The sequence below is a fragment of the Anguilla anguilla genome, chromosome 17 (genome assembly GCF_013347855.1).
Source record: "Anguilla anguilla isolate fAngAng1 chromosome 17, fAngAng1.pri, whole genome shotgun sequence".
In the NCBI taxonomy this organism is placed as follows: Eukaryota; Metazoa; Chordata; class Actinopteri; order Anguilliformes; family Anguillidae; genus Anguilla; species Anguilla anguilla.
The window spans coordinates 29,018,398-29,042,042 of record NC_049217.1 but is presented as its reverse complement, the minus strand read 5'-3'; the positions used below and the strand labels follow the sequence as shown (position 1 = coordinate 29,042,042).

Sequence of the window (23,645 nt, the reverse complement as noted above, 5' to 3'; positions counted from 1 at the left end):
AGCACTTCTGTTTGGAAGGTGTACTGCAGCTCGATTGGAGGTTTTTACCAAGACAATTATCAAAGTGGCAAACAAGAAGTATATTTACCATGTCCTATTGCTGGTGGGGGGGGGGGGAAGACGCATACATACACGCGTACACTCGCATTGATAGACCCAGCCTCTGACCTTCTGTTTTTTTTTTCTTTTGTTTTTTTTTTCTTTACATCCCAATTCTGAACTGCAAAAGAATAGTGTGTGTGTGTGTGTGTGTGTGTGTGTGTGTGTGTGTGTGTGTGTGTGTGTGTGTGTGTGTGTGTGTCTCAGTGTATGTGGAGTTTCATTCAGCACAGTAGAGCATTTAGCTGTAGTCTTGGACACCAGAGTTTTGGGGTGAATATTCTGGGAAATTCTATAAATGTACGGTTGCTAGAAACAAGGGAGATCGTTTGTTGATATTGTGAATGCACAAGTGAAACTGCTTCAAAAATGTTTTCCTGCCCTTTTTGTACACAAGCTCTTGTTAAATAAAGTGATTGCTGCATTCTTTTGATGAATTTCTTCTTATTTGGAGACACCCCTATAATGAATTCCATCCATTATCTATTCCTGGTGAGGATTGTGGGAGGGTGGTGGTGCCTATCCCAGCATGCATTGGACAAATGGCAGGAATACATCCTGGACAGGTCACCAGTCCACACCAGCACAACACACACACATACCATTTGCTCACACACTCATATATAGGGGCAATTTAGATGTACAGTTGCTGTGCACGACCAGTGCCAACTGTGCCTTAAGTATGCCTCCACCACAGGCACAAATATATCTTTCGTCCGGAAGAATGGAAATATTTCTCATTCAGCAACATGAAAAATCATGTTCATTCAATAATTATAATGAACAAATTTACAAAAATGTGCATGGGCATTTATGGAGAGAAAAAAGTGTTGCAGTGGAAAAGAAAATACCTGACTATGTAGTCTTATTTCTAAAAAAGTGAAAAAATATAAAATTCTAAATATGTCATTCTTTCATCCACTTGAATCAACATTATGTTTCATCCACATTGTGTTTATTCAGCAACCATTCAACAACCAACTCCTATTTGTTTACATATCTTCTTTAATTCTGGCTTAGCACAAATAAAAGGGCACGTCAGATCGTCAGCCATAGTTTAATAACCATGTCTGATTGGCAAATAACATCATTAAAAAACTTTGGATAATTCAAAGAAGAAAAAACAACAGACAACAATTAACACAAACCATCCATGAATTGACTTTTTTAAATTTCCATCATTTATTTTTATTTAATTTTCAATGAAAGTAAGAAGTAGCTTCCGAGGAAGACTGTATTGCTACGGCTGAGTTGGACAAAACTTCTACCGTCATGTTTTTCTTCTAGTTATAACTCCACAAAAAGAAAAAAAAATGCAGCAGCAGCCAGCAGCAGCAGCAGCATCAAAATGTCACCTGTCGGTAAACAAGAAACTCTTAATTTCTGCACTGGGACTACATTACATCATGAACGTTGGGAATCTATACATAAGGACTGGACCATTGCTTGCACTCTGAAGTCACCAAGCAAGTACAAGAGTATCTCATATCATAAAACACTCTGTCACCAAACAAGCGCAGGAGTATTTCATAGTGTGAGATGACTAGCATTGAGGAAGACATAAAAAATATGAAATTTGATTACACTGTGACAATTTCGCACGGCAAAAAAAATAAAAGATGCTGTGGCTTGCTGCACAATGGATGTCATTATTTCCATGACGATATTGTTAAATTCATGCAATCAATTTCTACAAAAACACAACACACAAACAGAGTCTATTACAAAATACCCCTCACTCATTGTTCTCCCCCTAAATACATACATCCATAATTTATTCTTTTTTTTTTTTTTCAATCAAGACAAATGTTGGTTGTTTTTCCCACACCATTTAAACTTTTTCAATCTTGGAAGGTTTTCTCAAAAGGTAAATCCCATCAAAGGAAATGAGGAGAAAGGAACCTTTTATTACCATGTCTGTCAGTAATAAGTCCCTCTCTCTATCTCTGAGATAATCATCAAGCAAATGCAGGCTGCATCCCCACACAAGGAGCAATTACTCATAGGACCTCTTGATTATGTCAGACTTTGTAATAAAACAACTACAACATATATAATACAAAGAGTACACAATTTAATTTGTTTTAGCCCTACTGTAGATTATTTCCAGAAACCACGAAAACAAATCCTTCTCTGGAATGTTCTACAAGAAACTGTGCAATAGCAAAATTTCACCATACAGCAGTCTTTACAACTTTTATGCAAGCACACCACTTTCATTTAGATTTTTTTTTTTTAAAGAAAATGGCTGTTTATAGTTCCATGCAATTTTTAAAAATGCCCTTAAACATCTTTTTTTTTTTTTGTAAACACAATAAACATAATTATAATTGCCATAGATCATCAGATTGTGTCTACAAAAATCAGGAAAAAAAACGATACTGTATCTCTGTTTTTGATTAACACGTAATAGACGTGGGAATTAATAAGTAAGATTTGAATTTATTATATTGGTTTTAAACTGAAATCTGCACCAGTCTCCAAGTACCAGCTGGCATCATTATTATTTTTATTTTTTTTAAACACCAGGACGAAAAGTGTTGACTGGCAGATAATTAATTTAGCCTTGAATGCCATTCTAATCAGGCTGCTTTGAGTGAATTCTAAGTGCCCACATTAAAACTGACATGACGACTGTTCCACATTTTGTTAATCGGTAATCTTCCAACACAATACTCCTGCAATTATTGTGGTTAAACCGCACCTACTGATGCTATGTTATACATTAGAAGTATCGGAATTACCCGCCATTTTAAAAAGCGATGGCCGTCATTAAATAAATAACGAAGCCAGGCAGTTTGGCGGTTGACAGAGTGGCTGAATAATCCTTTTATCGCATTAGCTTTGGGTCTGTAATGACTCCAGCTCGTATTCAAAGGCTCCGGTTTCCGGATTCTTCCGGTTTCACTCATTCCCATCGATCTTTAGGGCAACGGTCACGGCGGAATGACGAGAAGCATCCTGTGATTTTTTCCGTTCATATCTCAGGAGTACTGCTGAGTTAAGTTTTTTTTTTTTTTTTTTTTTTTTTTTACAGCGGCTATGATGTCCGATTTAGAGAGATTTCTTCCAGGAATGTAAAATGGGTGCCTGTTCACTGTCACTGTTAAACCAAGCCTGGGTTCACACTGCAGAACAACAAGCAATCCGACTGAAGTGAAGAATCACCGGAAACAAAACAAAAAAACTGCCGTTACATGGGCAATATACCTGGACTGGCCACCGTAGTCATTGGTGCTGTTGCTGTTTACTTTCTGACACCATTTTCATTCAGAAACACAAGGCATGATATTTTTATTATGTGTAAAAAATAAATACCCAGCTGATTCAGCGAACCAAAGTATCAAAAAAATAATCTAACATCAATTTATACAAACAAATAGCAAAAATATATTTCAGAGAATTCAAGATTCAAATAAATAACAATAAACCAGAAAGATTAAATTAAGACTTCGTGTCCCACATTCGTGAAACTTCCATTTTCCCCACACAATAAACTTACATACAAGTACATCATAGTGCTATTGTTTACATTTCATTACAGTAAACGGCACAATATGATTCAAATTTTTCTTCTTCAAGAAACATTTTAGTCCAACATTTTTTAAAGTGCTGCATTTCCACCAGCCTCAGAAATAAAAGTCAAACTTTCCCTCCACACAGATACCACTGAATGCCTGGACTCCTCCTTTCGCCTTTTTTTGCAGAAAAACTTTGAAGGTATTGCTTTAAGAAATAACTTCTGGATTGCCCTTTCATCAGGAATGGTGCAACACATTATCTTGATGCTTTTTCCTTCAATCATTGGTTACGTGTTTTGGTCTGTCTCATATGCCTGACACGCCCAGAACTGACCGACTCCCTCCCTCAGACCGAGTCATCATTGGGAACGCTTTGGGAATGTTTTAGGGAATCATGAAAGTCAAGCCAGACATTCCAGAATTCCCTGCAAATCACAGCACTGGAAACCAGCAGTTAATATTTAGTGAAAAAACAGTTGGCAATCACAAATTAATTAACCTGTGTTTGCTTTTTTTTCTCTCCCAAAGAGAAATGCTGTAATCTTCTTTTTACCCCATTTGGAAAATAACTTTAGTCAATTGTGATTGTTGGTTAGCATGTGTTCACGTGTGTGAGCCAGTGCGCATCACTGTTTATTTGTGTGTGTGTGTGTTGTGTGCAAGTGAGAGTGTGTGCGTGTGTGCATGTGGGGGGGGGGGTGGCTGAGGAGGACAGCCGCTACCCCTAGACACAGATCTCGATCGGCGTGGTGACCAGGATGCGGCCACCACTGCCGTTGTCGCGGGAAACTCGCTCGTAGCTGCTTGTCGACACTGGGGCGAAGTGGGAGGGCACGCCGTCCATGACGACGACGCCAGCCTGCGTGGCGCCACAGACGGGCGAGAGGGTCTGCTGCCTCAGGCGATCGACCAGCACGTCCTCCTCGCAGGAGGAGGAGGAGGATGAGGACGAGGAGGAGGAGGAGGAGGAAGAGGCGGGGCTGAGATCGGCGGAGCAGGCGGCCGCGGCCGCGGCGGCGGTGCCGTCGCCGTCCAGCATCCAGCCGTGGCCCAGGTGCGCGAACACCTCCTTGACGGCGCAGCGGCGCAGGGGGTCCAGGGACAGGAGCTTCCGGAACATGCGCAGGGCCTCGTCCGAAAAGCGCCGCCACTGGGAGGGCACCGCCCCCGACCCCGCCCCCGCCCCCGCACCCCCCGCCCGCCGCCGCTGCCAGCGCACGAACTCCTCGTAGAAGCCGTCGGACGGCAGGGCCTTCTCCCAGGGGAAGTTGCCGGTCAGCATGCAGAAGAGGAGCACGCCGAAGGCCCAGACGTCCGTGCCGTAGTCCACGCCGAATCCCTCGCGCCGCGCCGGGTCGCACAGCTCCGGCGCCGTGTACGGGATGGTCCCGCTCACCCGCTTCACGGGCGACCCCGCCCGCCGCGTCATCCCGAAGTCCGACAGCTTGACCTTGCGGCACTCGCGGTCGAACAGGAGCACGTTCTCGGGCTTGATGTCGCGGTGCACCAGCTTCTTGCAGTGCAGGTAGTCCAGCGCGATGGTCACCTGGTGGACACAGCGCTTGGCCACCGTCTCCGGAAGTCCCACCTATCAGCAAGGAGAGAGAGAGAGAGAGAGAGAGAGAGAGAGAGAGAGAGAGAGAGAGAGAGAGACAGAAGGAGAGAGAGAGAGAGAGAGAGAGAGAAGGAGAGAGAGAGAGAGAGAGCGAGAGAGAGAGAGAGAGAGACGTGCTATATTATATGATGTACTGCGCACATCCATTAAAAAACTAACCCTACGCAGGCTCTACAAGAACATCAAAGCCTGGGAAGCTATTAAGAATTCACACAGCAGCCCGCAAGCATCCACTGACCACAGATAATCTCCTTCCTGAAGAGACGTGACTGAAGCTAAAAGCCTTTGAATTTGCTGCCTCGTTAAGAATATTCATGAAGAGGAGTTCCTGAAGATCGCAAAACATCTGAAACCACTTATTACAAACCAGAGCCTTAGACACGGAAGAGCAGAGGACAGAGGGAATATAGAACTGTGAGTCTTTTGTTTAACATTCATTGCGCAGACTTAGTGGTTTGTATATCCAAGCGCTCGTTTTAATTCTTAATTACTCGTTTTGTTCGTTTGCTAAAGCTTCCTATACCTGGTGTAAAGGCGCTAGATAAAAATGTCTTCAAAGTGCCTGTAATGTAATGAAATGAATTAAAACACACACAAAAAAAAAACTCAAATGAAAAGCAACTAAGAACAAAATGTACATTAAAAAAAATGTGAGTGTTCCACGTTTGCGGGGGAAAGTGCAGAGCATAGCGTCCCAGTGCTTGGGCAGAAAGGCAGTCTGTGCTAACAGATGAGGAAGAAGAGGACAAGGCCCCTTTTTCGAGTCGGATCTGTTTACCTGCGGGGGAATGATGTCGAAGAGGTCCCCGGCCGGGGCGTACTCCTGTGCGAAGATGTAGTACTCGTCGGTCTCGAAGGCAATGCCGTACATGTTGATGATGAACGGGCAGGGAGACAGGTACAGGGAGATGCTGTACTCCCGCAGGAAGCTCCTGAGCTTGGTGGTCTTCTTCCGGAGGAACTTCAGCGCCATTTTAGTGCCTGAAGAAAAACGAGACATTACATTACATTACATTACATTACGTTACAGGCATTTGGCAGACGCTCTTAACCAGAGCGACGTACAACAAAGTGTATGACCATAACCAGGAACAAGTATGACGAAACCCCTAGAGAGAAGTACCGGTCCAAGTGCAGGGAACAACCGCATAGTTCAACTTGGACCCTGATGGTTAAACTGATTAACACTAACAACGAGAACGGCAACAACGCAATCTATGGAAAAAATACAGTAGTCGTTAAGTCGTTAAGTCGTTAAGAGTCGTTAAGAGACGCACAAAGAACGGTGAAGCAAAGCCCTTTCACGAGCGCACACGTTATCTAGAATGCAGGGAAGCATAGAATTATGTTTCTGATTCTATAAAGTAATGTTCTGAAACTCAAGTACGCGAAAGAGAGTAAGTTTTCAGCCTTATCTGACTGTGTCCTCGTTTACTACAAAGGACAGTAAATCACAGCATGCACTGAAGCATACGTTGTATAAGCAAGCCATTCCCACACATCCTTGCTCTTTGACAATACCTACTGTAAAATGGACAGATAAAATGGACAGACAAAAGGAGAAAAGCATGCACAAATGGTAACAATCAACAAGGATTCCTTTTTCTTGATATACTTGAGATGAGAAATATTACTAGAAATAATGTTGGCTCATTCTGAAATACATCAGTGAATTTCATAAATGTATTAAACATAAACTTTAGGCCACGTTGATCTGAAAATCCAAGTCCATGCAAAGTTTCACTATCGGCGACCTACACAGTGGACCAACCTCTGATTTTATGGACCACCAGGTCCACCTTGCCGTAGGTCCCCTTGCCCAACTCCTGGATGACATCGTAGTACTTGTTGATCTCCAGCTTCTCCAGGTTCTGAGCGGCTATGAGCTGAAGCTCCTCCAGGATGTCAACAGAGGGGCGGGACGCCACGGGGGAGGAGGAGCTCATTCTGCCTGGTGGGCGGGGCTAAGGGGCGAGGGGGCGGAGGAGGAGGGCGATCAACCGGTGACCCGTGCTGGAGAGAAGAACAGAGGAAGAAGGGCAGAGGCTCCTGTGAGGCATCGCACTGAAGTCAGGCTTTAGATCGAGGGGGGGGGGGGGGGGGGAGGTGGGCACTCTGGACCTGGTGGGCCGGTGTGTTGTGCAGGGTTTGTGTTACCCTGGCTAAATGAGCTAACTGGCTGTACACACCAACACTGGCTCACTGGTAGAATAGATCGCAGTAAAACAGTTTCGCAGCTTCGTATAGGGACACAAGAACAGTCTTCAGCCGTCATCCGAGCGCTTATCAAGAGATGCAGCAGAAATGTCAGGTGGCGTAAATGTTAGGGATGATTAATGAATTAAGGCCAGGAGTTGGCATGAAAACAAGAAACAGACACGGGCCTCATTGCCCACCACTGCTTTAGATGGAGAGGCAGTGCTTCCAGATTTTTCGAAAACAGCTTTTTTAACATATTTATGGCTCCGTTAAAAAAATCCTGAGAAAAAAAACGCATCCTATTTAGTTAATGTTTTGTACATCCGCCTTTCTGATCGTTCCTTAGTAAACCAAATAGCCTACATTTCAAGCACCGCTGTTAAAATACAAATGCAAGACATTTGGATTTTTTTTTCTGAGAACATGCCATGCTCAAACCGTTAATGGTAAGCGTTGCTTCTGCATTTCCTGTCGCTGCTGTTCAAAAAGACCAAAATGTAACTGGATTTTGTCACTAATGAGGCAGCAGGGTTACACTTAGCATGGGAGCCAGTCATAATGGGAATGTGCTTATTTTCATGCCCTTTTTCAAAATCTATTACAGTACTAATAGAAAACCGCATTCCAAAAAACCAGAACATTCTGTACAAGGTCTACACAACCATACAGTTTTGACGGTCTTGAAAGAAGAAGCTAAGAAAACAGCACTGCATTCATTTGAATTTGATACCATTTAAACACCTTTTGGATTACAGGCAGGTTTTTTTTGACATGTAGAATGAAATGTGCTTTTCTACAGGATAATCATATTCACATTCTGACTCATATTCATATTCTAACATGGAGCACGTAGGCTGCAAATATAAAGGCTGGCGTTCTGGGTGTGCTTGTTTGAAATGGGGTGTAACATCTATGTTCCAGTGCTGTGTACGTTATACCCCATAAGTGATTACCAATCTACCATGCACCCCTGTCCCTCGTTTGTAAGATCAGTTCACTCCTTGGTATGGCATGCCCTGCTGCAGCTTTCTCGACAAATGAAATTACACATAACGTTTCCCTCTCCCTTGCAATTAAGGGGAAAATATTAAGCTTCAACAAATTCTTGCGCCTTGCACCCACCTTAGCCTCAGTGTTACTTTGTCACATGCGCATTTACACACATTCTGTCTAACCCTCTCCATGGACGCTGTTCCTTGTTACGTCCCAAATCCGCCCACGACAAACAGTTGTAGGTGCTGGACAAGGTCAGGCCAAAGCAGGGTCTGCAGAAGACAACCCTAGCCCTAGTCCGCTACAAATAGTCATCTTTCAATAGTCACAATGGAGCACATGTGTGTGCATGCACATATGTGCACCCCACAATGGAGCATGCATCTGTGCATCCACATATATGCACCCCACAACAGAGCACATATCTGTGCATGCACATATATGCAACCCACAGTACAGCATGTATCTGTGCATGCACATATGTGCACCCAGAGCAGTAGCTGCACTACCAGTTTGACTGTCAGACTTTGTGCACATAACCAGGAAACAGAGAGCCGTTGGGCTGAAGGTCTGATAGAATATGAGGCTCATCTGTCAGGCTTTCAGCTTCAATTCCTTTCAAAAAAAAAAAAACACTGAGCTGGATTTGTGTTTTGGCAAAGAGGCAGGGGCACTAAGGGCCTTTCTCTCTCCTCTGCTGTGCTCTACCCTTTTTCCTAAATGATCAGTCATCATAGCCTTTTCATGTGTGTGCCCCCCCCCCCCCCCCCCCCCCCACCTCAGGGGTGCAGGGCCTTTGTGAACAGCCTGAGGTGCTGGGACATTAAGACAAAGCAGGTGTGATAAATAAATCAGACTTATAATTTCATGGTTGCAGATTCAACACAGGGGTAGTAGGGGTGCCGTTTTGGAAAGATTTTTCATCCTAAATACTCAGGTGCACAAAAGAAAATGTCAACAACAAAAAAAGAAGAGTCCATTAAAGTCACTCTAGATAAGTCAGGCTTCCATCACAACAGAACAGTCTGACCACACGATCCACCCCACCTGCAGATCAAGGTATGGAAAGTACACATCCCTGACCCTAAAAATGCAACCTATGTGCATGTTTGCAGGGTGGAGGTTATGCTGTGGGGGGAGATTCAAATGCCCCCCCCCCCCATCCTTAAATTGGTTTGCCACATAGCTGTATTTCACTGTCAATAGAAATTATGGAGCGATGTTCTATTTTTTTCCCTCCGCTTGATGCAACACAATTTTCAGTGACCACTTATAAGACAGCGGAGCAGCAAGTGAAATTATACAAAACTGAATGTACACATTGAGCCATAAACAAGCACCTATAAATCACACACACACACACACACACAAGACAACCCCTTTTACCCAGGGAACTGAGCTAAAATGATGAAACCTTGATGCACTTTTTATTTTCTCCCAGACAAGAATGGGTTTAATCATTGTGAACCCTTTCTCTTTCTCTCTCCTCCTTTTTAATCTAAAATCTTAACAAAGGGATATTCCCTTCAACAAAAAAAGGATAGAAAGAAAGAAAGAAGAAAATAAATGTGTTTCCCGTTGTTTGTTTTAACAGGACCACTTATCACGTGCACGCTCTGACTGCGGGCTTCCGTCTGTCAGGCTTCATTCAGGTCACGTTTGAGACGAGAGTCGGGAGCACTGCGCACGTTTGAGAGATGCGCCGTCGCACAACTCCCTGGACAGAGATGAATGCTGTACACAGCCAGCTGACTGACAAGATAACAGCCAGACGGAAGGAGGATGAGAGCCGTGGTGAGGTGGGGAGGGTTGGAGTGGTGGAGTGGGGGGGTTCTGCTTGTTCATGTCCGCAGCGGTACCTTTCAGGGCCGGGCCTCAGCACGAACGTACAGAGAGAGAGACCAACCGTACAGGCACTGTTCTGACTGTATAGCCTACGGGCAATAACACCAGCAAAACAGACGGCTGTGTTTTAGAAGTGGACGTTTCAAATGTGTGTGCGGCCTTGCCTGAACAATGTGCGTGTCTGCCTGTCTGTACGGGTATTTGTGAGAATTAAACGAGTAGCCTATGTGAGTGTGATTATTGATTTGCGCTGTTTGTATGTGTATGTGTGCAAGAGGGAGAATGCACATTTGTTAAAAAAAAATGTTATGGTAAACACGAATCTTTACCTCTGTTATGGTAAAAATGAATCCGACATGCTATTGGCTAGCACAACACAATGTGCCAAGCTATGTACATGTGTGACACACATGGTCAACATGAACATGTTTTTTATTTTATTAGAAATGTGCGTCAATGCAACTGTCTGCGCACATATTTGAACACACTAACAAGCATTATTCTTCCTGACATAATGACATGAAGGCACACCTTTGCAAGAAATATACCCATTGTTCTCCACCCGTCCGCCACCCACATTGCAAATGCACAGCGAATCATTGGTATGCAACAGAACTGAGCGCACAGGTAAATATAAACGCGAGCAATGAAGACCAAAACTGTCAGCAATAAACATTCGCCTTATAAGCCTTAGTAAAAAAATGTTTCCCCGGCTAACCAAAAAATAAGACATGGATTAACCAAACCGCATCCATCTCGTTTGTTGACAAACAACCGTAACGTACGATTCCCGATCCAATTAAAATAAAATAAAATCAGCATTCTGACCAAGGAACCGGAACAAACAGTGCGTATTGCATTGCGCGCAATCATTGCAAAGCCTAACAGAATCAAAACACGCAAACTTATCTCGGTTCATGAACGTTGATCAAGTGAAATCATTTTTAATGTGCATAGCCTATTACTCACCTTTCGAATCACAGTACATACACGGATCTATTATGGCTTCTTCATTCAGGATGCAAAATGTAAATATTAAGTTGAATGCAAAAACGTTGTCATCCAGAGAGAATTCTTGTCTCCGGCGCTGTATTGCGCTGATCCTTTTATTGATACGGCAGGCGCAGTCGCACGCAGTTCCACCTCGCAAGGCAGCCTGTCTCTAGCTGTCGGCGCCACTGTCAGACCTCCGTACGTTACCCTTTTGTCTCCCAGTCTCTCCTGCACGCGAGAGGGGAAGAGGGAGGATGACAAAAAAAATCCAGCCCACCGCAGTCAGTGTCCAATCGCGGCGCAGACCGGGGCCGTCGCGTGCCCAACCCGGCTAGGAGCGCTCCGCTGTCTCCGTACAGATTACGCCGGCCTCACTCACTCACTGCGCAATGAATGGATGCGCGTGCAGGGCGCAGGACTTGTGAATCGGCGTGTCATCAACGCAGCGTGCCGTGATGATTTTTTTTACGAAGAATACTAATTTTCGCAGAAGCTAGTGCATATGAAATGCATAACACTTAGCCTTAAATGCTACGAAATCATACTGCGTCCCGGGGGATCAGATCCTTCCAGCACATGAGTCAGTGCTACCCTCAACACAAGCACGCTGTCACTGTGTTTAATGCCTGCCCCTACCCATCCCCCTCCCCTCCCTCCCTCCCTTAACCTTAAATGACATAATTTCTGCCTGTGTTCTAGACACAAATCCACACGCCCATCTATTTTACTCGTGATTATAATCAAGATTTACATTACCCTGTAATGTGGTTCGAGAAAATCACTGTTCACGAATAATCTTTGACACAGTTGTCATTAATATCCAATCATCTCGCTCAAATTCTGCTACAGGTCTGCTGCGCATTTCACACAGCCTATGCTTCCGGACTGCAGAGTTCGATAAACATTGAAACAAATCAAGTGTACAACCTGTTTACAGATGATGACAGCGATTATTTACAATGTCTAAACTGCGTCATTAGTCACTTATTACACGGATTGGTATACGTGGCGTTAGATGCGAGCACACTAAAGCAGCAGCTCGCGTTGAAGACGCGTTGTAGCATTCCAAGGAACAGGTAGCCTACATCCTTGTCGTTTCATACTAGTTCCCTTAATTGCAGCGATTTCTATTGCGGTGCAGCTGTTTTAACCCCGTATGCACATTCATTGCTGCAAAGGAAAATAACGAATCTTTAAGTTGAGATCTTTTTCGTTTCTATTGCGCATGCATGTCCGTCGCACTTTAGCGCGTGCAATATGCTACTCGCGGGAATGCTGCAGTAGACTGTTTATATTCCCAGCATCAGTTATACGCTGGCGTATCAATGCGATCTTTAATTTTCCGCTTGAACGAATACGGGACAGAACTTTCAAGAGCGGATGATACAAACTGTAAGAACAAGGCTAGCAAGGTAAAACGTTCCTATAGGGCAACGCACACACCCTCAGTGACCACGTCATGATCGTCATTAAAAATGTAAATGTCCTCGACGTGGCATTTCATTTCATGATTACGGAGGTTCGCCAGAAAACCTATGAATCGCACTGCGTCTCGCAATAAAATTCATCCCCATCCTTGCAATCGGTTCCGCCTGTATACAGACGCAATTCCTGCGTCATTGGGCTACTTTGGTATTCTGTTGGCATCATGCTTCGAGACACAGCCTAGCCGTGATTATTCTTTCAGTGCAATATGGGCACCGCCGGGTCATTTAAAATGACGCAAAGTCCCCAAGATGAACGACTTATCTGCGCGAAATTTCTGTTATCGAACCATCGGAAAGATACCAAATGCACCCGAAATCCTTTGCCGTCAAGGGCCCCTAAATGATCGCTCTTTGACTGAATACTTTTTTTTCTAACACCAACTGCAGACTTTAAACTCTTCTTGATATAACGCAACAAAATGTCTACATCGTAATGTCGTCATATTATGCATTACGTCATGTTAGCTATAAAGTGCAAAATAATCTGCACAGGTCTTATCAAAAGATAGCACACTTTACCCTGATGTCACGCAGTCAGTTCTCTTTCAAAATATATTCTCACATTCATTTTTATTTTAAAGTAATGAAAATCTAATTTAAAGCAATAGCATTTCACAAGAATGTCAAGTACCAGACGGTCCTACATCCCTCGTTCAACTTACCTTGTTTGTGTTGCAGCTTTCCAGAGGACTGGCTTAGTGGACACTTGGGAAAAAGGGTGTATTTGTCCTTTTTATTGACCTTTATTAAACCAGGCCAGTTCCACTGAGATTAAGAGAGAGACCTGGTCAAAAGGGGCAGCAGTACATACAGTTTGAGACACAACTCGCATGCAGCAGCGCAGAGCTAGTCTATAAACAAACGCATAACCATTCAAGACTAGGACTGATTGTACTGTAACAAAATGTGGTGCAATGTTTTGACTGGGACTTGCACCAGCAGTCTAGACGTTAAAAATGCCAAGAAAGAAAACGGAAGGATGTGCATAACCGATAGAATCAGTAAGCAAATTCCAGGAAAGAAATGTTGTACTTTTTATTAACACAAATTTACAGGCTTTGAAAATCAGAAGGAAAAAAATAATAATGATAAAATCAATCCAATTTGCAAAATTGTACGTCAGTTTGCCTCAACACTAAAGGAAACAAAACAATCAAAATAAGTGATATTTTCAAGTGAGGAAACCAATTGATGTTTCCGGACATTGATGTTTCTGGTACAAATGCTGTGAGAGAACTGATATTTCGCTATAAAAAGTCAACGCACAACCTGATGTCAAAAAACCTAACGAGCCACATGTACAAAAGCTTTTTTTTTTTTTTTTGTTTTTGTTTTTTTTTTCTGATATGGAGATCAAAAATAAAATGCCAAAAGTGACACTCCATGTGCTTCCAGGCTGTGTGCTGTGTGGGGGACTACAGAACGGAAGTAAGCAATGTGGGGAACACCAAGTCCTGAAAGTGGGGGGGGGTGGGGTGGGGTGGTGGGCAACAGATACCGTTTTTAACACAGGTTTTTTTTTTTCTTTTTCTGTGCATCTATAAGCCACTACAGCTGTAGTTCACCTTGTTTAAAGCAGCAGGCTCAGGACAGGAAGTCTTCAGATCCTCTTCCTCCCCGCATCCCATCAGCCCCTGGCATGCACAGACAGTCAGAGGGTGAGCCCATTAGTGAAGCCCATTCGCCACTGGTTTCCATAGCAACAAGTTATGCAACCCTCTCTAAGCCGCAGGCTTCCATTAGAACTCCTGCCCCACTGACATCTCCCTCTAATTACCGAATAGCGTTCACCGCGACATTAATTAACCAACAACAGGTTCTTTTTGTTCATTTGTGTGTTTAAAAATAAAAATCTGGATCTATTTTTTGAACAGTTTCAGATGTTTCGTGAGCTCGTTTTGCTGGATTTCAGCACCTGTGTCAGAGACATCAAGCCCATCCCTCACTCTGAAACGGGGGACAAAATGCAGCCCGTGTGTGATTCTGAGCGAGAGCATATTCACCACAGTTAGGTAAGGCATGCCCAATTCATCTCCAAATACTAGAGTGCAGTACCTCTAGTATAGGGCAGCACCTGCAGTACCTCTAGTATAGGGAAGCACCTGCAGTACCTCTAGTATAATGCAGTACCTCTAGTATAGGGTAGCACCTGCAGTACCACATGCCCAGGGCAAGGAGCCATTTCACAGGTTAATGTGTAATGGGTCACTTCAGACAGTTCATTTATAAATCCCTGCTAAAGTAAATTAGGTGACCATAAAAAGTACTAAATGTAAATGCAACTGCTGGCACTGCAAATCACTGTGAAACGCTACTCCTGGGAGTTGTAGTTCCATATTAGAAGTAAAATACAGAGATTAAGCTGAGTGTCCAATTCCTTACAAAACAGGAGGCCTGCAGTGTCTGTTCAACCAACAGAGCTATCCATCTGTATCTGTATTCACATAAACCTGAAAGTGGGCGTAGCTTCAACTGGAAATTCTGTAAACAATAAAAAAAACGACAGTTTTCCAGCCTAATGACAACGGCAGCTTTGTTGGGTGAACAGATAGATGCTAGACACCCCTGCTACAAAAAGTATTTGCTTGTCAATCAATAGATTATAAATAAAAATATCTGAAGATATACATATATTTTTTTTAAAAAGGTTTCTTGTTTCATGTTTGTTTCTTGTTGAAAATGAACGGCTCTGATACACAGTCCTGTCCTGGAAGCCATGTTGATTTAAGTTCCCACTTTTCTAGAATATTATGGTCATTACGTTATATGCATTCTTTCCATGTAAAACCAGTGCTATAGAGCAGGGTCTCCAGAGGCCAAAAATATATATGTACATTTTTCCATTAACCTCCGAGAGGTGAGGACCTTTCTCAGGGCAACAGTGGTGTCAGGAAGAAGAAAAAATAAACAAAAAGCCTGCTGCATGCTCAGAGACTTTAGCACATTATTTTAGCTCAAACATGGAGGCATCGGGCCATCTCTGGGCCCACGCCCTTGTCCCGGCGCCCCGATCGTCACATGACACACATCACACTGGAACAGCCGACACAACGCGAGAGCATTCAAAAACCCGGACGCGCGTGGAGGAAGGAGAGTACCTGGAGCGAATACCTGCACGGGTTCGAAAGTTTCCTTGCATTTTATTTTGGCTTTTGATGAGGTCGCTCGCTCGCAACGGCACTGCTGTATAAGGTACGGAGGTGGACCGAGATAACTCGTTAGCCCTACGGCTCCCTCCCACCGTCCCAGTGCTAAACCGCACTGGAGCGCACAGCAGCAGGACACAAAGCCCGCCGGCGTCCGTACCATCGGAAACCGGCACGTCGCCGACAAGCTGCACACGAAAACAAATATCCTTTTCTAAATGCTTTAGAGCCCTGTTGGGGTTGGTTAAAAAAAAAGCTTAAATAAAAATTTTAAAAAAAGAACCAAAATATAAAAAAACAGGAATATTCAAAAATGTTGGCCAGTAAATATTATAGCAAAAATAATTTCCCCACACATAATCCAATACTGTAACATGATACACAAAATCACAGCTGTGCACAACATGAAATGCTTTAGTCTGCCTTAGTGTGCAGGCTGAACACAGTGGCAAGCGTTTAACTCCACGTCGGGAGAATAAACGTTTGCGTGCGCATGGCGCGTGTTTACACTGTTCCTAACTCACTGCAATGTGCATAAAAAAAATTTGACTGAAACAGGATAAGGTACCTCCAAGCGTGTTTGTAGGGCTATGGGTGGCCTCCCTTCTGGCACGAAGTCACTGAACATTCATTTCATGGGTCTAGCTCCACATCTTTGGTGTACATTTATGCTGCACTTTAAAAAACGAGGGGGAAGGGGGGGGGGGGGGTCTAATGGGGAGAGGGAGGGGAGAGGAGGGGGGCGGGGGAGCAGGGGAGAGGTTGGGGTTCAGGGAGGGGCGGGAAGGGGGGGAGGGGGGTGTACCCGGAGAGGGAGCACATGGGCGGGGGAACCTGCACTTACCTGGGTCTGATCTGAGGTCCTATCAGATCAGTTTTAATTGGACTGAGTGTCACCTTCAGAATGCATGTCTTCAGCCGCTCCATTCAGCTCGGCCCCGGGGGACCCGGGGGACCCGGGGGCCCCGCAGGGCCCCACCTCCATCGGCTCCGAGTCGGCCGCGCCGGCGGCCCTGCCCTCCCCGCCGGACTCCTCTTTCGGCGTCTTACCGCTCTTCTTTTCGTCCGCTTCTTTGCGGTCTGCGGAAGGAAAAGGGGGCGTCCCCAATGTTACAGGGGGGCCAGGCGATCAACATCACATTACATTACAGGCATTTTGCAGACGCTCTCATCCAGAGCAACTTGCGCGACTTTTACATAGTATTTACATCGCAACCGTTTACACAGCTGGATGTACACTGAGGCGATGCAGATTAAGCACCTTGCTCAAGGGCACAACGGCAGTGTCCTACCGGGGAATCAAACCTGTGACCCTCACAAGACCGGTTCCTCACACATTATACTACACCGCTGCCCGAAGCATTGCTACCTCTGGCAGGAGGCGGCTTCCCTCCCTCCTTCGGTAGCCGAATTTCACTCACGCCCTCGCTGTTACACGTTTGCTATTTAACGGCTAACGCTACATTCACACGTCGTTCCCCCACTGCGCTGCACTGCACCACCACAGCAGACCGCATCACATCGCATCCTGTAGGCCCCGCCCACAACACGCTGGAGTCACCAAGGGGACTTCTGCGACCACTGGTGTCAGTTGAAACGGGCTGGTATGCGTAACCCAGGCGACCGGGTGAAAATATTTGGACTCGGGATGTCGGAAGTGACATCAGAGGTCACATGGCAGCTGTACCAGTGATGCAGACTTTACACACCGCAGTCTGGATGAGAGCGACAGACACAGGCGTGACACAGGAGGCCAGGCCAGGGGAAGCTTCTAGGGGGCAGGATGGGGACTAAAGGAGAAATAAGACTAATTATCCGGTTAAGATTGTCCTTCCTCACCTCTGTCCCCGGACTTCCTGTCGCGCTCCGTGGACTTCCTGTCGCGCTCCGCGGACTTCCTGTCGCGCTCCCGGTCCCGTTCCCGGCTGCGGCTCCGGTGCTTGTGGCTGCGGCCGTCCGAGCCGCGGGACGGGCGTCGCTCTCTGCTGCGCGAGCGCTGCTTCCTCTCCGAGCGGTCGCGGCTGCGCCTCCTCTCCCGGTCCCGGCTCCTGAAACGGGCCCCGCCCCAGCCCCGGCAGCGTTAGGACCCCGCGCCTGTGCTCCACACGCGGCCCGACACCGGCGCGTTCCCCCACACACAAGCGGCCAGACGAGGACGAATACTGAAGGATCCCAGCGTCCGCCCCCGCAGTGAGTAGTCACAGCCGCCTGGACCGTGACTCACCCGAAATAAAACGCTCTTATCTACAGCCTTCTCCCTCTGCTGCCCTACAGCCATGCAGCACACCTGGCTGCAGGGGAAGCGCAGACTGGAGCATGAGCACACCATCAGAAACGCTTCAGTAAATTCCCATCTATATTAATTAATATTACGGGTAAAAAATAAAGTTCATGTGGAAAGATGCAAGATGCTCTAGAAAAATGAGTCTGCCAAGAAAATTTGCTTTTGCAAGCACTCCATAACCAATGAACACTAATGTTACTTGTGCCTGATGACACCAAAACCAATGAACACTAGTGTTACTGGTGTTTGATGGCACCAGAACCAATAAACACTAGCGTTACTTGTGCTTGACGACACCAGAACCAACGAGCACTGGTGTTACTTGTGTGTAATGACACCAAAACTAATGAACACTAGTGTTACTTGTGCGTGATGACACCAGAACCAATGAACACTAGTGTTACTTGTGTGTGATGACACCAGAACCAATGAACACTAGTGTTACTTGTGCGTGATGACACCAGAACCAATGAACACTCGTGTTACTTGTGCGTGATGACACCAGAACCAATGAACACTAGTGTTACTTGTGCGTGATGACACCAGAACCAATGAACACTAGTGTTACTTGTGCATGATGACACCAGAACCAATGAACACTAGTGTTACTTGTGCGTGATGACACCAGAACCAATGAACGCTAGTGTTACTTGTGCGTGATGACACCAGAACCAATGAACACTCGTGTTACTGGTATGGTTGAGGGGGCGGGCCTCGGCGGTGCGCTACCTGCTGCGTTTCCTCTCCCTCTCCCGCTCTTTGCTCCGGGCCCACTTGCGCTCTCGGGAGCGGGACCGCCGGCGGTCCGACGGCCGGCTGGAGTGGCGGCTTCGCGAGTGGCTGCGCCGCCCGTGCCGCTCGCGCTCCCGTTCGCGGTCGCGTCCCCGCTCCCGGTCCCGCTCCCTCTCCCGCTCGCGATCCCGCTCCTTCTCCCGCTCCCGCGCTCGCTCTCTCTCCCGCTCCTTCTCTCTCTCCTTCTCCTTCTTCTCTTCCTCCTCTTTGCGCTTCCTCTCCCTCTCCTCCCTCTCGCGCTCGCGGTCCTCCTTCTCCTTCCTCCCCTTCTCCTCGCGCTCCGTTTCCGCCGGCCGCCGCTGCAGTTTCTCCTGGGGGGGGGTGGGGGTGGGGGGGGTGAGGGTCAGAATCGGCAAACTCGTCAGGCGGCCATTCCAGAACAACACGCAGGCCACCCCACACAAGCCCCAAATATCCACTGCCATTTTAGTCTGGTACCGGGCACCTCCCAAGTAGGGGTGGGTACCGTTTACATTTTACCGACACCGTTGCCAAACCCATACTTGACGCAGCGGGGTGTGTTGAGACTGGGGGGGGGGGGGGGGACTCACTTTCAGCTCCTCGACCGTGGACTTGATTTTGGCGTAGCCCATGTGCTGCTTGCCCATCAGGTGGTCGTCCACGCGGGACTGGGCGTCGCCCACGATCAGGAAGGCCCCGCACACCTCGCACACCTCCATCTGCTTCTCCTGAGAAGCGAAGCTTTCAATGGCCTGAAGGAACACACACCGGGAGCACCAACCAGAGTGCTTTAATCCCACCCGTCTCGAACCCCGCCCAGGCCAGACGCACCAACCAGAGTGCTTTAATCCCACCCGTCTCGAACCCCGCACCAGGCCAGAGGCACCAACCAGAGTGCTGTAATCCCACCCGTCTCGAACCCCGCCCAGGCCAGACGCACCAACCAGAGTGCTTTAATCCCACCCGTCTCGAACGCCGCCCAGGCCAGACGCACCAACCAGAGTGCGTTAATCCCACCCGTCTCAAACCCCGCCCAGGCCAGAGGCACCAACCAGTGCTTTAATCCCACCCGTCTCGAACCCCGCACCAGGCCAGAGGCCCACCCAGCTGAGACGCTCGCTGTAACCACCCCCCACTGATGGTGAAGTATACACTGTGGCCCTGAGTCCCCTGAACCAAGACATTATTTGCCCCGAGGGACATTTTCCAGTGTTGTACAAGGCCCTGTACACCATGAGGTGTGACACTACACTGAGAACCAGTGCTTTAGTTGAATATGATACCCACAAAACCCTTTCATGTCAAAAAAAAAAAATAATTCCCTGGGGTGAAGCTAGGCAGCAAACACAGGGACAATCTTCCCAGGTGGTTGGAGCTAAGAAGCACAAAGAGCTACAAAGGGGGCGGGGCTGAGCAGCACTGAGGAGGAGGAGGAGGAGGAGGACGAGGAGTTACTCACAGAGGGGGTGGAGCCGAGCAGTGGTGGGGAGGAGGAGCTACTCACAGAGGGGGTGGAGCTGAGCAGCTCCCTGTCGTCCTTCAGCTGCTCCACCAGCTTCATCATGCCCTGGGCCTCCTCCACCCGACCCTCTGAGCCTAGCTCCTCAATCTGTGAACAACGCACACACACACACACGCACACACACGCACACACACGCACACACACCAGCACACTTACATCAGGCCTAAGACGAGTTTGAAAGAAAAGGGAACTTAAGAAATGCGTTTGGTTTGCAAAAACGGGGCTTTTCTAAACCAGAAAAAGCGAACTTGAGCCTGTGCCCACTCACTTCAAACACACTTTCATTTTCATTTTCAATACCTATTTAAATGCACCGCAAGGACACATTTTTTTAAACAATACTCAAATATTCTTTATGGAAAACAAGCAGCATTGCACTGTGGATTACCATACCTGTTGCACAAGATCCTCGATCTTTTCAGTCAAGACTTGGGCTTTTTCTTCATTCTTAGCCGACGGCCCCAAACCCTGAGAGAAATTTCAGACCATATTAAAGTATGCAGTGTCCGGCATCTAAATTAAAACCAACTCCAAACAAAACAGCCAAAAACGGGGAAAAAAAAAACACTGTGAAAGGGTTTGACGGGACGGACAAAGCGTTGATCATCGACCTCGCAGAACCACCTCGCAATCACTGTGCTTGCTCGGTGTGCTTGCTCATACAGAAGACTAAGAAGAAGCTTAACGTTCAACAGGGAGAAGTTAAACAAAAAAATCTTGTGTTTCTGAGAAATTAGCTTGGGTCTTTAGGTGCCTTGAAAAGGCAGAAACAGAAAAGCCCAACAACATAAGTCGCATAAAAATAACTCCCGAGTCTCGTCTTGTGAGGAGATTCTCGGAGCTATGGACAGCCGCCCTGCACCCTTGCTGAAATCTGTGCTACACAGGCATACAGTAATACCCAGCGGCACGCTGGCACGGCACTCACCCCAGACGCCTGCTGCGTCTCCGACAGCGCCAGGCGGGCGTGGCCCCTGCGGATCCGCCTCTCCACCTCGGCCAGGAGCGACTGCAGGTAGCGCAGGAATTCCCTCTCATAGCCGTCCTTCATGAAGCGAGAGCTCTTCTCATACCTGCGAAGAGAAATCCCGCGGGTTCACGCGCACGTTAGCATAACTGCCGCTAACTAACGACGGCACCGCGGGAAAGGAGCTCATGCTTGAGAAACGAACCGAATGGCGTACTTACATTTTCTTCAGATTCTCATCGTGGATTTTTTCACATGGACCTAGACGGGGGAAGGGGTCAAATCACAAAACCTTTAGCATGCAAACCGGTTCATGGAAAACAGAGTCAACTGAGTTGAGCAACATGCTGAAAGCTGTTTCTATGACAAAACAATCACCATTAGCCATCTGTACATGAACTCCATTGTTAAAATTCACTTACCCAAGTCAGATCGTGTATTTGTAAATAGTTCTGCGGGACAAAATCCACAAAGGTAGTATTTGCAAACCTGTATTTGAAAAGGGAAAAAAGCGATTATCAAATAGTCTTTAAATCTGCAAAACCTAAACAATGTGGACGGAATGCACATGGCAGGTACTGTTTCAGTGTGTTGACGGTGGATATTAGCAAGATGGGCCTGAGAGAAATGCATTTTCAAAACCACGTTAACAGAAGTGGAAAAGCAATTTCACAATAATACAATTCTCAGCTCGCAGTCAAACTCCATTGAAATCCCTTCCTGCAGAGCTTACTACTACCAGGACGTAACAGACAGCACATAGGCCGTCTTGCAGAGAAACTGGACAGTAAAATAACTTCAACTCGTACTACGTCATTATGTGGCGCGGGGTAACGTGTGGTTAGCAACGTTAGCTTAAACTGCCTTCTTTTTACACAATTAAAAATTTTAACACTGAATGACAGCTCTAACAATCAAGCAGCAAAGTTATCCACCTAAAAGTGTTATTCCAACCTGGTCCAATTTCTCCACCTTAGCAAAACGACAAAAATTCGACACTGAGTAACGTTAATATTAGACTAGCAACTTAAAGCGGGGGACACGGCCATGGGACAGTGAACACCAACAACTTACCTAGATATGCAGTCCTGGCTAGATAGCTTCGCTAAATGTTAATTTGCGACACTAGCGAGCTAAATTACCTGGCCAGTCAAATGAAAAGAAAAGCCAATTTCACGAAGTGCCGCTCACTAAGCTAACTAGACTAGATTAGGTGGCTAATACCCAATTCAAGACGGCAACTAGTCTACACGGCAAACATTATTCCGCTTGCGACCCATTTCTCACCCACGCTTGCAAGATCGTAGAAAATATATTAATCGAATGCTTCAATCCATCTGGTAACACAGTGATGGAAGCCAATTGGCTATCCTGAGAGATTTATCAAAGAATAATATCTCAACTTTTTTTGACTAAATAACACACTTTTTCACCGTACTAGCCAGCTAACGTTAGCTAGCTATTATTAACTGTTAGAATGGTGAAGAAACTTACCGTCTCGTGGTCCCAGCGGACGTCACATCGTTTCTCATCGGGAGCTAAGTTTCTGTCCCTGCCCATTAATTCATCGAGTAACTGGGCGGCGGACAACATTTTATCTGAAGTCTGGCAGTTAGAGACTAATTTGTTTTTATTTTAAATCATTGATTACACCAGAGGCGATTCACAAACCTGAGTGCTGCAGCTAACAAAATGGCACCTCACAACTAAAGGCACACCACTCTACCCAGAATGCATTGTACCCGGATAAAGATTTGCCTGGAAAACTTTTCTCTTAACTGGAGTGAGCTTCTTTGTTGCCGCCGCCCGTTTGCGAGGAGGACCGCGCTTTTGCTAAAGGTTAAGAGATAGGCTACAAGCCAACAGAAGTAACGCAGGTTATTAATATAATGCCTGAATTATGAAATGTACATTGCCAGGGATCCTTTAAAAACTGCATTCATTGAAAAGGATGCATGTTCAAATGGCTTTTTTGTTGTTGTTGTTGTTGTTCACGTCAAACAAATTAGTGCCTAAAATACAATGTTTAAATAGGCCATTAGTGCCATCATGAAACAAAATGGGACATATTACCTGACTTTTGGATCTAATGGATATGGAATTTACCCAGATCAATCAACCCAAAACATTCTAGTGTATATACAAAAACAAATTAAATATATTACCAAATCACATTTTTTTAAAGTTTAAATCTTTCCAAAATGTTTAGCAGTTTATATAA

At 46.0% G+C, this 23,645-nt stretch overlaps 2 protein-coding genes across 8 annotated transcripts; both read right to left on the bottom strand.

Moving 5' to 3' along the window:
- Positions 1 to 1,140: 1,140 nt before the first annotated feature.
- Positions 1,141 to 14,444, bottom strand: LOC118216591 (serine/threonine-protein kinase SBK1-like). Of its 4 annotated transcripts, XM_035397909.1 has the most exons (5): positions 13,415 to 13,501; positions 11,242 to 11,493; positions 7,007 to 7,248; positions 6,014 to 6,216; positions 1,258 to 5,208 (listed from the first exon to the last, which is right to left on the bottom strand). In XM_035397909.1, exons 3-5 carry the CDS (start codon positions 7,179 to 7,181, stop codon positions 4,345 to 4,347), a joined length of 1,242 nt encoding a protein of 413 aa, XP_035253800.1. In that variant the 5' UTR covers positions 7,182 to 7,248; positions 11,242 to 11,493; positions 13,415 to 13,501; the 3' UTR covers positions 1,258 to 4,344. The 4 variants fall into 4 exon arrangements, with proteins under 4 accessions (XP_035253803.1, XP_035253800.1, XP_035253802.1 ...); XM_035397912.1 differs by lacking the exon at positions 13,415 to 13,501 and having other exon boundaries at positions 1,141 to 5,208; positions 11,242 to 11,889; XM_035397911.1 differs by lacking the exons at positions 11,242 to 11,493; positions 13,415 to 13,501 and adding an exon at positions 14,318 to 14,444.
- LOC118216590 (luc7-like protein 3) lies at positions 13,763 to 23,157 on the bottom strand. 4 transcript variants are annotated; one of them, XM_035397906.1, is made up of 11 exons: positions 22,919 to 23,157; positions 21,847 to 21,913; positions 21,646 to 21,685; positions 21,386 to 21,530; positions 20,851 to 20,925; positions 20,395 to 20,544; positions 19,526 to 19,663; positions 18,912 to 19,285; positions 17,738 to 17,946; positions 16,743 to 16,978; positions 13,763 to 14,386 (listed from the first exon to the last, which is right to left on the bottom strand). In XM_035397906.1, the coding sequence occupies exons 1-10, from the start codon at positions 23,015 to 23,017 to the stop codon at positions 16,776 to 16,778; spliced, it is 1,500 nt and encodes a 499-aa protein (XP_035253797.1). In that variant the 5' UTR covers positions 23,018 to 23,157; the 3' UTR covers positions 13,763 to 14,386; positions 16,743 to 16,775. The 4 variants fall into 4 exon arrangements, with proteins under 4 accessions (XP_035253797.1, XP_035253798.1, XP_035253799.1 ...); XM_035397907.1 differs by having other exon boundaries at positions 19,526 to 19,687; positions 20,440 to 20,544; XM_035397908.1 differs by having other exon boundaries at positions 20,440 to 20,544.
- Positions 23,158 to 23,645: the final 488 nt, after the last annotated feature.

Coding starts and splice junctions, on each gene's coding strand:
- LOC118216591 (XM_035397911.1), bottom strand. CDS start 7,181: ATGAGCTCCTCCTCCCCCGTGGCGTCCCGCCCCTCTGTTGACATCCTG. Junction 6,217..7,006: donor GGTGGTCCATAAAATCAGAG/GTTGGTCCACTG, acceptor GTTTTTCTTCAG/GCACTAAAATGGCGCTGAAG. Junction 5,209..6,013: donor TCGACATCATTCCCCCGCAG/GTAAACAGATCC, acceptor CCTTGCTGATAG/GTGGGACTTCCGGAGACGGT.
- LOC118216590 (XM_035397905.1), bottom strand. CDS start 23,017: ATGTTGTCCGCCGCCCAGTTACTCGATGAATTAATGGGCAGGGACAGA. Junction 21,914..22,918: donor TCCGCTGGGACCACGAGACG/GTAAGTTTCTTC, acceptor TTTCAAATACAG/GTTTGCAAATACTACCTTTG. Junction 20,926..21,385: donor AGACGCAGCAGGCGTCTGGG/GTGAGTGCCGTG, acceptor AATTTCTCTCAG/GGTTTGGGGCCGTCGGCTAA.